At 42.5% G+C, this 15175-nt stretch overlaps 2 protein-coding genes across 2 annotated transcripts; both read right to left on the reverse strand.

Annotated features, from left to right (window-relative positions):
* Positions 1-542: 542 nt before the first annotated feature.
* LOC123081011 (uncharacterized) lies at positions 543-11171 on the reverse strand. The gene is made up of 11 exons (XM_044503971.1): positions 11080-11171; positions 7194-7272; positions 6645-6948; positions 6023-6498; positions 5360-5463; positions 5042-5232; positions 3566-4023; positions 1956-2116; positions 1559-1756; positions 1262-1457; positions 543-868 (listed from the first exon to the last, which is right to left on the reverse strand). Exons 1-11 carry the CDS (start codon positions 11101-11103, stop codon positions 669-671), a joined length of 2391 nt encoding a protein of 796 aa, XP_044359906.1. The 5' UTR covers positions 11104-11171; the 3' UTR covers positions 543-668.
* A 433-nt stretch (positions 11172-11604) lies between these two features.
* LOC123075951 (uncharacterized) lies at positions 11605-14904 on the reverse strand. Its single transcript, XM_044498442.1, has 6 exons — positions 14628-14904; positions 14446-14542; positions 14006-14223; positions 12316-12779; positions 11972-12060; positions 11605-11690 (listed from the first exon to the last, which is right to left on the reverse strand). The coding sequence occupies exons 1-6, from the start codon at positions 14714-14716 to the stop codon at positions 11634-11636; spliced, it is 1014 nt and encodes a 337-aa protein (XP_044354377.1). The 5' UTR covers positions 14717-14904; the 3' UTR covers positions 11605-11633.
* Between the last annotated feature and the right edge of the window lie 271 nt (positions 14905-15175).

Here is a 15175-nt window from a genome sequence, read left to right on the forward strand (position 1 = left end):
AAAGCCTCTTTTTTTTCTAATATCAAATTGAGAAGCACCGCTAACATGCTAAGGAAATGAACTGTACATTGATTTTTCCATCTTTTTTCTGGGCAAACCTGTACATTGATGGATACCAGAAAATAATTGAGAAGCTCGTCGCCGGAGTTCATCAGAGCTTTAGTTCGCGCCGCCGTTGAGCCTGGGCACGTGCCCTAGTTGCCGGGACAGTAATCACCCCTGGTTACATGCTTGATGATTCTGCATAATTCTTTCATGCTCTGCTTTCTTTGCGTGCTACTTGCTGTTGCTCACTCTACAGGATGCAACGGCGATGCGCTCCCTGATTTTCATGCATATTATTCTAGTTACAAGTCTGCCGGTAAATAAAGGCCAGCTCTAGGGAAAGAACCAACATGTCTGCTGGTAAACTTTATAATCGAGCGATGGTCCTAAGGGTCAGGTTTCTTTGGAAAAAGCAGATTTAAAAAATCTGCAACGACCTTATCATCTGACAGTTTGTCAAGAACGTAACAGTTCAAACAAAAACATAATAACGCCATTCAGCTCCAGTTCTCTCAATTTGTAGAAAAATGAGACCCCGTATGATCGGACGCATTCACGCACACCCTGAAAATGGTTGATGCATAAAGTATAGGAAGCCATTGATCTTCTTCCCATCAGGACCTTCAATTGAAGAGACCATTGGCAACGTCCTCCATCATGCTCTTCTTCATGTCGCTGGTGCTGCTTGTCCCCATTGTCAGTGACCCAAGCATCCCATTCCCATCTGCTGTCGTCGTTGGAGGAATCACATTATTTTGATTGGTATTTTTAGAAGCCGGACTCCAGGCATCTGTGTATTGGCAGACTGCACTTCTATTAAGGCCTGAGAACACAAGGGAAATATTTGAGTTTCATTGATGAGCACATGCAAACAGAAACTAGGATACCAATTTATTCTCCACCAGATTGATTATCCATTTTGTTCCTATTGACCACTACAGATTATTCTGTGTAAATACCAAGAGCAGATTGGAGATAAATCACAATACAAATCTATCATCGTGCACGCTCACACTCTGCATTTTAAAAACCAAACCAAAAATAAACCGAACCGAACCAATTTTACGATTTTTATGGTTTCTGGTTTAGGTATGGTATGAACTTTCCATACCGTTCTGCAACAAATCGAGTTTTTCTTTGAACTGTCAGCAAGTTGAATTTAGAGAAACAAGTAGTTCGATAAAGATCAGCAACGGAACAAAATATTAAAATTCACCGTGTTGTGCAGCCCTGTCATTAGGATATTGCCATGTAGATGCTTGTACAGTAGGACCTGCGTCATTGTTCAGGGGCGCTGCACGGACTGGGCGGCCATTGTTCATGAAGTAATCAGGAGTAAGACCAAAGAGCCCTGAGTTCTCCCTCTCGTCAAACTTCTTATACGCAGACTTTTTCCAGTTGTTCACTTTAAGCTGTAACAGAATATATGAAGGTCATTGCCAGCACTATTATTTTAATTAGTGAGTATCAACTGCCTAACTGTGATAGAGTGGAACAGTATACAATATAATACCTGCGGAAACTGATCGACGTCATTGACACTGTACGGAACATAGTCATCAGTGATCTTACCGACAAGATCATAGAAATCATTGAATAGGATTTCACAGTTATCCTCTTGAACACAGTAGGAATAGATCTCATCCCCAGGAACACACATGGTGGCATGATTAATCATGGTATTCCAATCCTCTTTCTTCATGTCAACAAGCTAATTGCCATAAATTAAGAGTTATCTTATCAATTAATGAAATGCTATCAGATATTATAGTACCTATTAAAGCAGTGCATGTCCAAATAAGTCCTAGATGCTGCATGTCTTATTTCGGTCCAGGACAATGTTTAACTAATAACTAATATCTACTGCAGGTAATTTGAAACATTGAAGACTGCAGAAATATGATTATAACCTTTTGGAGACCAAATTTATCTTTGTGATAATGGCGCAACAAGTGCTTCACTTTGGTAATATATTGATCCTCAAGATTGTTCCAATGTTTTCCCTTCAGGGCAATTTTCTTCAGTCGATGTACCGCGTCGTCCTTGTATGGAATAGTACTCTTTCCATGTACTGAAATAGACAAAAGATCAGGTGTGTTCAGACAAGATTGCTAATATGAAATTGTATCATTTTGGCTATACTTGCTGATAGTAATGGTATTTAGTATACCAAAAACTGAAAGGTTAACTGAATAAACCGAAGTAAAAAATATATTTTATTTCTTGAGGCGAAACGACCATACAAGTAGTCATTTTTCTTGTACAGTAGCCAGATTCCCTGCTAAGCACATCCATTTTTCTTGTAACATAGTCGTTTTTTCGCTTAAAAAATGCTAAGCACGACCATAACCATCAAGGCATGAATCCATGCATGCATATATAGTTATATACTATTTGTATAAAAAATTATGAGTTTTGAGTCATAAATTTGTAAATTATTATTATGTCATTTTCAAATTCACGTCAACTTTGGTTATTATAGTATATACCAAAACCATACCAAAATAATTAGGTATGTACGTAAACCGAAGCGTATCTTAATTTACCGTATTTACTGAAGTATTAATACTATACAAACCAAAAACCCGTATAAACCGAACCATGTAAACCGAATAAATTGAATGCACAGAGTTACTGCACCGAAACAAACACACATCTATCAAAACACCAGGAATGCATTTACTTTGTTTTGGTAATGCAAATATGTAGACATTGATTACATATTAAGGTTTTCATTTTCATCAACAAAACTAAATGGCAATCAAATTGACCACTGGGACGATCTAAGTTCACATCACTAACCATCAGCACCGTACCACTCACCGGGCACATTTCAAGCTACTACACATCAGTCATCAAGGAAACAACCACAAAGTGACTCTACAACTTCATCACTTATAGATATCTAATGTGCCTCAATGCATCATCAGCAAATTGAGCATCTTGAATGCCCTCAGACATTCTGAAGAGTGTGCATACTAAACTCCTAGCACAAGGACCCTGAAGCTATGCAATATACCAAGAGACAAGATTTCAAGAAAATTACTTGCATATTCTTAGAGCACAAAGGCATACGTGATTTCCAAATAGTACTTCCAAATTCTACATTCCTAGCCACACTATGTTCAACATACCTCGAATCAGCCATAACATTGACATCTTTTGCTGAATAACTAATCAATTAGAAATGGATTCCCAGTACAGATCAGACTCCACCTCACTAACACTAAAAGACTAAACTACACGCTCGTCTTTCCCCACTCGACCACAACGATATCATTGCAAGCAAGCAATCAACCATAGAAACCACAAGATCTGCACTGGGAAAGGAGAGAGAACCAATCGAACACGGGACTAATCTGCTCTCTCAATAAGTGACAAAGGGAGTTAGGAAATTGTACTAGCAAGCATGCTCCTATTTATGAGTATATTATGTAACATTTCACATTTAGAAAAGGTATATCATGTTTTAGTACTGAGATGAAATAACTGATAGAATATTCAAAGAAACGATCATTACCTCTTGTCCGGACTTCCTTCATTTTGAAAGGATTTGATACCCCTTCAATAACTCTTATGTCTGTATGCACTGCGATCCTTACTCCAAGTTTAACTTCCATTCGTAGTGAATTGTCCATAATAATGGCACCATGATGATCACACCTCCCATCAATCAAATCAAATGTACCATTTTTCACTAGCCTTTTGATTCCTTTTCTTGGTTCTATTATGCTTTCCTCAAACTCCTCTTTAGACCACGAATCTCGCTTTTCATCGAACCCTCCTTCAATGATAACTAGGTCAACTGTTATTGAAGCAAGAGGGTGGTCAAATGCAATTGGCTTGCCACCATCGTACATGACAACTTTTATGTGATCTCCGCCATCCTCGGTCTTTACAGTACTATTTTTGTAAATTGTTCTGCTCACACTATTTTCAATTACTAGACGAAATCTTGTTGATTGGATAACCATTGATCTGCACCAGCACATAACAGAAGATACGTTAAATACTGAAAGAACAACAATGGTGAATTGTTCTGATGTTATAAGCCACGTAAGAAAAACCTTAGTTATAAATTTGTGGGCTTGTGGCTCATCTTGTGAGCTACGTTTTCTCTTTATATGCAAGTAGATAAGTGCAGTCAATAGCTTAGACCCATCTTACATGCAACACTCATTATTTGGATGACTCTATTTCACTTCTGACACGTCCTGCTTCCTGAAGTGAGTGGGAAGTGGCACTATTGTAGCAGTTTAGACTGTCATAAGATACTTAAACTGAAGAAGCTCCTAAAATGAGAATTGATTGAGAAAGAACAAGGACACAAACAGAAGAATTTGGTTCAAAATTTCAAACTATGTGCTGTTGTCTACATATATTCACTACTAGACCTCAGTTGTAAGTATGAACGGCTGTTGGATTTCCACGAATTACAAAACAGAACTTAATACACTAGTATAATTTGGTTCAAAAAGTATGCGTAAGAAAGTACAAATTCTAAGTGCTCATTTAGATTGTTTGTACCACTTATAATAAAGCATCGAAAGTACTACTATATCAACATCTAGGTATTATGAAGTGTCCAGATGTTTTAGCACCTTACGTAAATCTTGAATCGTAAACAGATGTTTTCGCCAGAGGAAGTTTAGTGCAGGTTTTATTCTTAGATTTTGAAATGGATCCAATCTTCCAGTTCTATAGATGGGGCCCATTTAATATCCACATTAAGCTTGTATACCATCTCCAAACCATGTACTTGAGAATGTTTTTTAATAATATGGCTGCATGCATCATTCTGATGCAGAGGCCGGGGATAATCCTTCTTTTCTAAAATAATATAATCCACACTCCAACAGTGTTGGCTACGTGGAATGGTGCACACCCAGGTTCCAAACACTTTTCCAGGAGTAATTTAAAAAAAAAAGTTCCAGTCCTTGCTTTACAATTATCTTCCAAGCATCCTCGTCCAATCATAGATAAAGAGACGCCTCACCTCTGAGGTGGAGATAGAATGTAATGATTTAACTCAGCACGCCCTTCCTTTCGCATATCTTCGGTTTTTAATGTGAACTCTTGGTGGTCTTCCATGAGTATTCTGAGATCTTCCTCATATTTGTTCTTATCTTTTTCCCTTTTTACCTTAAGCTTTCCAGTTTTGAATTTTTCCTCCGTGCTCATTTTAACCTATGAAAAGATGACACAGTTTATAACCATACATTATAGAGAAAGTGAGTACAGAAATACCATCTTAATGTAAAATGCTTATGAGAAACGTATATATTGTGGGACAAGGGGATATAAAAGTCATTACTGCTAATGCGTCGACGTATTTCCTAGCATCGCACTCCAGCGGGGGGACTTGTTTGCTCACTCTGAGCGATGCTTTGAGGGATGTGATCCATTGGCCAATTGATTCTATAGAAGTGTAGATAAATAATGGTATGTCAACTGGAGATACATGCAACTACATGAAATTTTGGAACACTAGATGTACATATAATACAAAATAGGGTGCAACTGGTTTGAGGCTATATTTAATTAATAATTGGCAAGCCTCCAATACAAGTACATCTGACACTGGGCGGACTTGGCCATGCTCAATTCACCAAAAATTGAAGCTAAAGAGAGAAAAGACGCATAAGGAACTCTCATTGGTCAATCAATTCCTCAATTACTGTAAATATTTTTAGATTTGAAATGCTAATAAACCACAATGTCATGTTCGCAGTAGTTCCAATCACTTAAGACTTGAAGAGTTTCAAATAAACATAATTTATAAAAAGTTGTAATACATTAACTTGAATACTAGTGGTCTGCAGAGATTACCCCAATCTATTATTTACTCTTTCTCAGGAAACATGATCGAAAAAAATAGTAAGGACTGCAATATTTTACTATAATTTTTTTGTGGTGAATACCCTACTGAAATTGCATGAAAAGTCATGAATGCACAAGATTAATAAAAAAATTGTACCTTCCCCTTGGCGAACTCTCACAAAAAAAGGGCTAGTGATTCCTTCTTGAACACACTCTTCTCTTACATTTTTAATCTCAACACCCATCTTGAACTTTTCAGTTCTAGCATGGAAGGAGGAAGTTCGGAAATAGACATTACCAAGGTCTGCTTCTCCATCAGTCAGTGTCAAGACACGATCACCTCCCAAGGCTGGTGGTTCTTTTACAGATTGTGGATGCACTAGGCAGTCACTAAACTCCTCTGATGTCCAATAATCTTGACCTTCAGCATTGAAATCACCATGAAGTAGTACGATCTCCACAAAAGCTGCAGACAGCGGACCAGATGTGACAACCAGATTGTTCTCATCATACAAAGCCACCTTTAAGAGATTTCCATCCTCTGATTTGATATTCTCCCGTGTGAAGTAGTCATTGCACACCGTATTGACAAATCGCAATTGATATTTGGTCCTTTGCTTCTTAATTGGTGGCCTGAAAATGTTAGGTACATGAATAAAAGTTAGTAAGATGGTTGTCATGAACTCATGATTGACCACCGGCCAATGTGATCTTGTTTCCAACAGAAGTAATGAAAACTTCTTAAATAAAGAGAGAAAGCCTTGGATTAGCGAACGCACCCATCATCTGAATCATATGGCTCAATGGGCCGAATGAGAACACCTCTCCTCTGAGGAGTTTGTGTGGCTCGACTCGTAACACTGGTAATTATCTTCCAAACAGAATCGTCTGATGAAATACTGGCCAGTAACTTATGGGTTTTATCCATGAGGCTCGTACTGGGGAAATCTTCTTTATAAAACCCTGATTGTGTGCTATACAGCGGCATGAGCTGATCAAGAAAGTTCCAACGTTTCTTGACCTCCATATGAGGCTCATCCCATTGAAGTAGCACTTGATTACATCTAAATGACGCATCTACATCTACAAAAAAGTTACACAAGATAGTCAGGGTTTAGCTTGGCACAAGTCATTTGATTCATTGCAATTTGGTTCTAACAAAATTTAGGAACCGAGTAAAATATAAGGTAAACTTATTCATATGCAAATTAAGAAATATAAACAAACAGACATACCAATGTTATGATTAATTACTTTTTACTCGGCAAGCAGACAAGTCCAAAATTACGATGATATGCTATGAGAATGACTATTTGAGTTGAACTTACAATGCTCTTCAACTGGTGGCCGGACATTTGAATGACTTACATCTTCAACAAATTCTTCCCATCCAAGAATGGAATTCCCCTGAATAAAGTAAACAAAAGATGTCAAAAGAGAATTTACAAGATCCTATGTTCAAGGAAACCACTTATGTAATACACTGACATGTCAAATTTTTATATGGGCTATTGCTCTCTAAGTAATTGCATTTGATATAATCATTCTAATACCCACGACAGGTAGAACGGCTAACCAGCACTTAGACAAATGGTAATGTACCCAAACAAACAAAAAATTCAAAACCATTTCATGTGTTTGATTTTCGACAAAGGGTGAATTTTATTGGCTCAAAATGAAGATCAAGAGAATACAAACACAATGAGCAGATGCGACTACATCATAGCTAGGATGCATACAGTAAACAACAACACACGCACACAAGAACACACTAACAAATAGCAAAGTCATATAAGACCGAAGCTATGCATTGCGAGGGAAAAACCAGAGCGATCAGATCCACAATCGGCAAACTACATCAATGACCATATCCGCACCAACCATGTCATGACACCACACGAATGACAAGGTTCTTCAAGAGTAACGCCTTCAAGAAGGGAGCGGCGTTCAATCGCCGCTACCACTGGAGCCAACCACTCAGGGTCAGAATCTAGATTTTCACCCTGAAAAACAAGTTCGAGCATATCCGAGCAATGCCTTCAACAAGGTAATGGCGTAAAAACGTCACCATTGTCAGGCATATCCAACTTGGGTCACCTAGGCTTTCACCCCAGATCTCGAGACTAGGTGCTGGAGTAGCACCACCATCAAGTCAATCATGTGTGTTGCCACCACTTTTTCACAATCACAACAGCTACATTTGATGTGTGACTGCCGCCGTCACCCCTTCTGCATCAAGTCGTCGCCAGAGTTTGCATCTCAACATTGAAGTAACCATCGGATCTGAAGTGAGAAACCCCCACGAAGACCTTTCGGTGGCCACCGCAATCCACAGTGAGGCCGTTGCTGGGACGAGATGACCCAGCCATCGGTTGGGCCCAGTAGGCAGCGACGCGGCGAATCTAGGCGTAGCAGCCACACATCAGGCGACAACGATGCATCCCAACCAGGGCACCCACTCCATGACCAGAAGGGGCCAGTCGGCAGCACAGATCGGCGTTTCTTGGAGCAAGCAGCCGAAGCCAGGACTGGCCCGGGGGATAGAACCACCGTGGGGTCTGTCGAATCTGGCCGACCACACACCGGATCCATGGGTGTGTGGCCAGATCAAGCCAACTTCAAAGAAACCGGAGCAACGGCGGCCGCCATCGTGCCTCGTCTAGCGACGCCAGATCTAGACGCGAAACAGATAGAGAGGTCTAGTCGTCCTCTGCAGACAAGCACCTGGCAGACCACCAGCTGACTTGGCAGCCACCAATAGCCAAGGAGCACCGCCCAAAGCCGGGGCCATCGATGAGAACTCGCTCATATGTGCAAAGCAAGCCCTCAACCAAGCACACATGCAGCATGATTGATTTGCTGCCTAGATCGATTCGATCTCATTGGGTCTTCAATCCCGTAAAGAACAACAATAAGCAGGGTTCCCGCCGCCGCCGTCAGCCGCACTAGCTTCGCCGGCGGCGTCCTCCGGCGGGAGGGAAAGACAGGAGCAGGGGAGGTTAGGCGGGGGAACAGCGCCGCGGCCTGTACCGGCCAGGAAGAGCGACGCGGGGCCAGAGCGTTATTTTCAGAGTGGTAGTCTTTCATGTGTTTGATAACACCATAACACAGTGTAGAAAAGTTTGGGCGGAATGGTCTGTTGCTCCTTTGGATAACACACCCTCTATGTATACGGAAACGATGGCAATTGGAGTGGTGTTATGGCGCTGCTAGAAGGAGGGCGTGAGAGGGCCGGCCGGGGGCCTTTTGCCCATGGCCAGGCAAGAGGGAAGGGATTTCCTTCTTAATTCTTGCTTAATTAGATTGATACATCTCCTCTTTATATAGAGAGGTTTACTTGACTCCCAAGCAAGGCTTACTTGACCCCTAAGCAAGCGACCCTTATCTCTAATTAACCCTAAGACTAACAGGCCCATTACGTACTCTAACACTACACCCCACCTGGACATGCAGCTTGTCCTGGCACTGCAGCCTAACCAACTTATAACCATGACTCGACGCAACACAAACTTAACGCCTAAAAATAAGCCTTTTACATCTCGGCTTGTTTTATTATTCTCAACCTGAAATGGACTGGGCCACTTTATTTTGGACCCCTTAACAAAAAGTGGACACCATCCGCACGTCGGATGTGCACGTGTACAGCCACCTGGATCCCATGGACACCACATGGAAAAAAGGAGTGCATGTGTATGGCCACCTGGAAGTGGTCGCAAAAGTGACCAGCAGAGGCGCCCTCGCGGCGGCCGGTGGCAGAATGCAGCGGTGCTACGCGGTGCGCTCATGTCGGTGACACCATGCCTTCTCCCTGCCGGACGGCTGTTAGTCTGCACCGCACAAGGAAGAGTGGAGGGCCTGCGATGGAGAATGATGAGGAGGGGTGCGCCCCCCCAACCGCCGATGTCGCAGACTTTGAGGTCGCTGCTCGCGGGGAAAACAACATGCCCGCCGCCTGTGGGGGAAACCGCATGCCCAAGATCCCCGACGCAGCGGATGAGATCGAGGTCCTTTGCACAGCGAAGGGCAACTTGGAGGAGCGGCAACTGCAGACCACACATCTCCTGCACACGCCGACGCGCTAGGAGGCCGCGCGCAGCAGCCTGCAGCCTCACATCCGCCGACACGTGGCGGGTAGCGATCCAAGACGGAAGCGGTGACGGCGACGGCTGGACTTGGTGGAGCGGGACTCCCGCCGGCGTGGTCGATGCGGGGCCGGAGCTGACCGGCGGTGGCTGCTGCAGCTGCAGCGGTTGCTGCGGCGGAGCGCCGGGCGCGGCGGAGGGCGCCAGGAGCGGCAGCTCCCACTGCAGCCAGGGCTGGGAGGTGGTGGCGATGAATGGCAGCTGCAGCGGCTGCTGCAGTGGCCCGGCGAGCGCAGCGAAGGCCGCCTGATGCGGCGGCTGCCCCGGCAGCCACGACGGCGCGGGGGCGGCGATGGGCGCTGGAGGCGCGGCGGGAGCCGACGCCGGCCACCGCGACCACTGCGGGGTGGCGGCGGGCGGCGGCGGCAGCTGCAGCTGAGGCTGCAGCGTCCCAGCGAACGCCGCGGAGGACCCTGGATGCGGCGAGTACCACGGTAGGGCCGGCGGCCCGGTGGCGGTGGTCGGCGGCAAGGGCGGCGGCGGCCCGTAGGGGCTGGCCAGGTACAGCCGGATCCCCTGGACGGCTGTGACGAGGTCGTTGAGGACCCCGGTGATCTCCTCCGGGGTGTAGGCGGCGGCTGGTGGTGCGGTGGAGGGCGCCGGAGGATGCGACCAGCGGCGCGGATGGGGAGGGCAGCTACGCGGTGTAGATGGCCAGCGGCGCGGTGGTGATGGTCGGCAGCGGAAGCGACGGGGTGGGCGGCGGCAAAGACATGATCGGAATTGAGCCACCTGATACCAAATTGTTATGTCGCTACTAGAAGGAGGGCGCGAGAGGGCCGGCCGGGACGGCCAGGCAAGAGGGAAGGGATTTCCTTCTTAATTCTTGCTTGTTTAGATTGATACATCTCCTCTCTTTATATAGAGAGGTTTACTTGACTTTCAAGCAAGGCTTACTTGACCCCTAAGCAAGCGACCCTTATCTCTAATTAACCCTAAGACTAACGAGTCCATTAGGCGCATTACGTACTGTAACAAGTGGTCTCTAATATATACTGTACGCTGTTGTTAGATTATAAACCCCTGGTCTTATTGTACAGAATAGTAACGCCTCAATGCATATCATAGTTACCTGGGGAATATCATTAAACGGCATGTACGCTGGGAAGTTCCGAAATTCAAGTTGAGAACTTGCATTAGGTAAACTAGTGCAGTGGTCCTGTCCAAAAGCAGGTAAAGGTGGATAATATCCTGGAACTGAATACTAAGTATTATCATCTGCAATCATCATTTATTTGGTGGTAGAGGAGGCTTCAAGCACTAACTATTACCTGCTACTGGCAATGGATTCGGCATGCTAGGTGGTGGCAGACTACATCCTTCGCCTGTTTGGCACAAAAGACAAAACCAGTCATATTCATTTACTTTGGGGGGAAACAGAGACATAAACAAAAACATATAGCCATTTACCATGTTGCATTGAGTGGTTGCTGGTTGGCTGCCACAAGATTGGCGTTGGAAATTGCTGAGAAGATTGCTGACTGTTGCCGTTTAGGGCTTGCCCTGAATGTGAAAAGAAACCATTGGCAGTTTGGCACATGAACTAATGTAAACAAGATAAAGGGAGGCCGAGGCAGAAGGCTTCACCATTTCCCTGAACAGGTGGCATGGTAGCTGGTGGATAACTCAGTCCATTATCATCTGCAGTAACATCAGCCGGAAATCCTGAATGCTTCCCACGGTCTGGGAAATTTCGAGGGAATAAACTAAATAAAATGGGAATTACAATACCAAACGTGGTTTTTACACATGAGGATACATATCACATACAGAATGATGGCAAACAATAGTGGATGCTTATCATCTGCAATCATTTACTTTTACTCATTTGGTGGTAATGGAGGCCTTGAATGAGAGAGAGGTGGTGGAAGACCATGTTGGTCATCTCTGGACTAACTCTTTTCGGAAATAAACTTCTTGCGCAGGGTGGGGGGCGGGGGTAAACAAGAATTTGTAGCCTTTACCATGTTGTGTTGCGTGGTGCTGGTCGTCTGTACCAAGTTTCGCGTTGGAACTGGAGAAGTTTTTTTACCCGTTTTCTTTGGTGCTGGCTCTGAAAAGAAAATAATTTGCCCTTGAACCAGTTTAAATAAGATAAAGGAAGACAAATGATAGAAGGAAATCAGAGCTGTGATCCTTTTAGACAATAAAGCAACAAAACAAAAGGAAATTGTGGTATCAAACATGATCCTATTTATGAGAGATTGAGAGTAGATTATGTAACATATCACATCTAGGAAAAATGTCAATAATGTTTTAATACTGAGATTAAAGTAACTGGTAGAATATTCAAAGAAATGACCATTACTTTTCGTCTTGCCTTCCTGCACTTTAAAAGGATTTGATACTCCTTCGAGAACTCTTGTTTCTGTAGGCACTGTGATCCTTACTCCAAGCTTAACTTCCCTTTGCTGCGAATTATCCATAATAATGGCATCTTTATGGTCACAACTCCCACGAATCAGATTAAATGTAGAATTTTTCACTAGACTTGTCAATGTCGTTGTTCTTCGCGGTTTTATTATGCTTTTCTCAAACTCCTCTTTTGACCACGAATCTCGCATTTCATCAAACCCTCCTTCAATGACAACTAGCTCAACTCTTACTGAAGCAAGATGGTGGTCAGATGCAATTGGATTGCCACCATCGTACATGACAACTTTTATGTGATCTCTACCACCCTCAGTCTTTACAGTTTCCTTTTTGTAAATTGTTCTGCCCACACTATTTTCAATTACTAGTCGAAATCTTGTTGATTGGCTTAGTTGTGATCTGCATTAGGACATAACAGAAGATACATCAAGTTCTGAAAAAAGAGCAACAGTGAACTGTTTTTAATCTTATGTTATATAAGAAAAACCTTGGTTATAAGTTGCGGCACATCTTGTGAACTACGGTTTCTCTATATATGTAAGTAGATAAGTGTAGTAAAGTAGCTTAGACCCAGTGGCGAAGCCACGTACAAGCTGGGTAGTCAATTGACTACCCAACTTTTTGATAAAACTAGCATATAGGTGCAGAAATATTGAAACAAATTGTATAAATTCATATATTTGACTACACAGTTTTAAATTGACTACACAAGACAACATTTCTGGCACCGCCACTGCTTAGACCCATCTTATTGGCAGCACTCATTATTTAGATGCCTCTTTCACTTCTGACACAGCATGCTTCCTACAGTTAGTGGTAGTGCACTATTGTAGCAGTTTAGCCTACGTCGTAAGATAATTAGACTGAAGAAGCTCCTAAAATGAGATATTGATTGAGAAAGAACATGAACACAAACAAAAATAAATTGGTTCAAAATTTCAAATTATACTCTGTTGTCTAGATATTCTGTACTAGACCCTAGATTGTACAGTATGAACGATTGTTGAATTTACATGAATTGCAGAGCAGAATTTAGTACACTTCTGTAATTTGGTCTAAAATGTACTATGACATAAGAGAGTACGCCCTCTGTAAAGAAATATAAAAGCGTTTAGATCACTACTTTAGTGATCTAAATGCTCTTATATTTCTTTATGGAGGGAGTACAAATTCTATGTGCACATTCAAATTGCTTTTATCACTTATAATATAAAGCATCGAAACTACTACGATATCAACATGTATGGTAGGTGGTATGACTTGTCCAGATATTTGAGCACCTTAACTCAGTAAATCTTGAACCGTAAATAGATATGTTTTCGCCGGAGGAAGTTTAGTGCAAGTTCTATTCTCAGATTTTGAAATGGATCCAATATTCCAATTCTATAAATGGGGCCAATTTACCATCCACGTTAAGCTTGTATACCATCTGACACCTATGATGATAGCGCCCAATGTTATAAGATCAACAAATCTGACACCTGATGATAACGCCCAACGTAATTAAACCCAAATTTCAACAAGCTACCTGGCAGGGTGGACATCCTGAGTTCCGAACAGTCACTTTTCCAAGAGAGTAATCTTTTTTTTTTCAAGTTCCAGTCATAGCTAAAGAAACTCCTCACCTTTGAGATTGGGATGACTTGTAATGATTTACTTCAGCACACTCTTCTTTTCGCATCTCTTGGATTTGTAATTTGAGCTCTTCGTGATCTTCCTTGAGTTTTCTGAGGTCTTCCTTGAGTACTCTTAGATCTTCCTCATGCTTGTTCTTGTCTTTTTTCCTCTTTTCCTTGAGCTTTTGAAATTTTCTTTTAAATTTTTCCTCCATGCTCAATTTAACCTATGAAAAGACGTCAAGGTTTATAATCATACATTTTTGAGAGAGTGAGTACAGTATAGGGAAATTTGAGTCCGGAGACATCCTTTTACCTATTCAGATTTCTTGTTTTATCAACTATACTAAAGAAAAGCCCAAAGTAGCAAGAGCCTGCATGCAATTCTTTTGTAGGGAAAATAAATAAAAGACTCAGAGTTTTCAGGTGAATCAGAGATTATAAGATACCTCTATGACGTCTATCAATTTGATTACCGTGTCACCCAAGGAGATGTCTGAAAGCCCCTCTTGAGGTGGCATCCCATCATTTGGCCTGCTTGTCTCACTAAGAGTGAAGGAATCAAAGGAAATTAGACTAGACAGCATAGCCTATCTCGCAAAAGGGAGCGTGGAACTACTAAACTACTAACCCATTCTGGCGGTGGCAAGACCTACGCCGATCGATATCGGAAGAGCTCGTGTCGTCTCTCCATTGATCTTTTTTCCTCTTCTTCCCCATGGAGATCTCTCAAGCTGTTCTTCGGCTGATTTGTGTGGATTGGCTCCTCTAACTTGCCATAGGAAACTCAGAGACTGACTCGTCTCCTGTGGGATACTGCATCATGACTTTTGTCCCCCTCCCTTGTGGTCCATTTTATCTTGTGCTCCTCCACTCCCCTTTTGCTCTTCTCTTCTCACACTATGTCATGTGCTCATACACTCCTTGTTTGATAATATCTTCTCACATCAACACAATAACATGATGGCCTGATTCAATACCACATTAGAGGTCAGAATTATGGATGAAAAACAAGAGCAATGCCGATCTGAACAAACAAGCAAACTCTCATATTTGTTCTACATAATAGCACATGTTTGTTTTGATATTTTAGTTTGGCCGTTTTCCCCTCTGAAACATTGTTGCTTGAAAAATAAAAAATAAACATTGGTGCTTGTTTACTTCATAGGAATACTGCAA

The sequence above is a fragment of the Triticum aestivum genome, chromosome 3D (genome assembly GCF_018294505.1).
Source record: "Triticum aestivum cultivar Chinese Spring chromosome 3D, IWGSC CS RefSeq v2.1, whole genome shotgun sequence".
NCBI classification, from domain to species: domain Eukaryota; kingdom Viridiplantae; phylum Streptophyta; class Magnoliopsida; order Poales; family Poaceae; genus Triticum; species Triticum aestivum.

Bases quoted from the DNA above. Each gene is read 5' to 3' on its own strand.
- LOC123075951 (XM_044498442.1), bottom strand. From the start codon at position 14,716: ATGGGGAAGAAGAGGAAAAAAGATCAATGGAGAGACGACACGAGCTCT. The intron at 14,543-14,627 runs GTTAGTAGTTTA...CTTCACTCTTAG, and splicing joins TCTTGCCACCGCCAGAATGG to TGAGACAAGCAGGCCAAATG. The intron at 12,780-14,005 runs GTGAGGAGTTTC...GTCCTAATGCAG, and splicing joins AAGTCATCCCAATCTCAAAG to ATCACAACTAAGCCAATCAA.
- LOC123081011 (XM_044503971.1), bottom strand. From the start codon at position 11,103: ATGCCGTTTAATGATATTCCCCAG. The intron at 1,757-1,955 runs GTTATAATCATA...TATGGCAATTAG, and splicing joins ATAAATTTGGTCTCCAAAAG to CTTGTTGACATGAAGAAAGA. The intron at 869-1,261 runs GTGAATTTTAAT...TTGTGTTCTCAG, and splicing joins TGACAGGGCTGCACAACACG to GCCTTAATAGAAGTGCAGTC.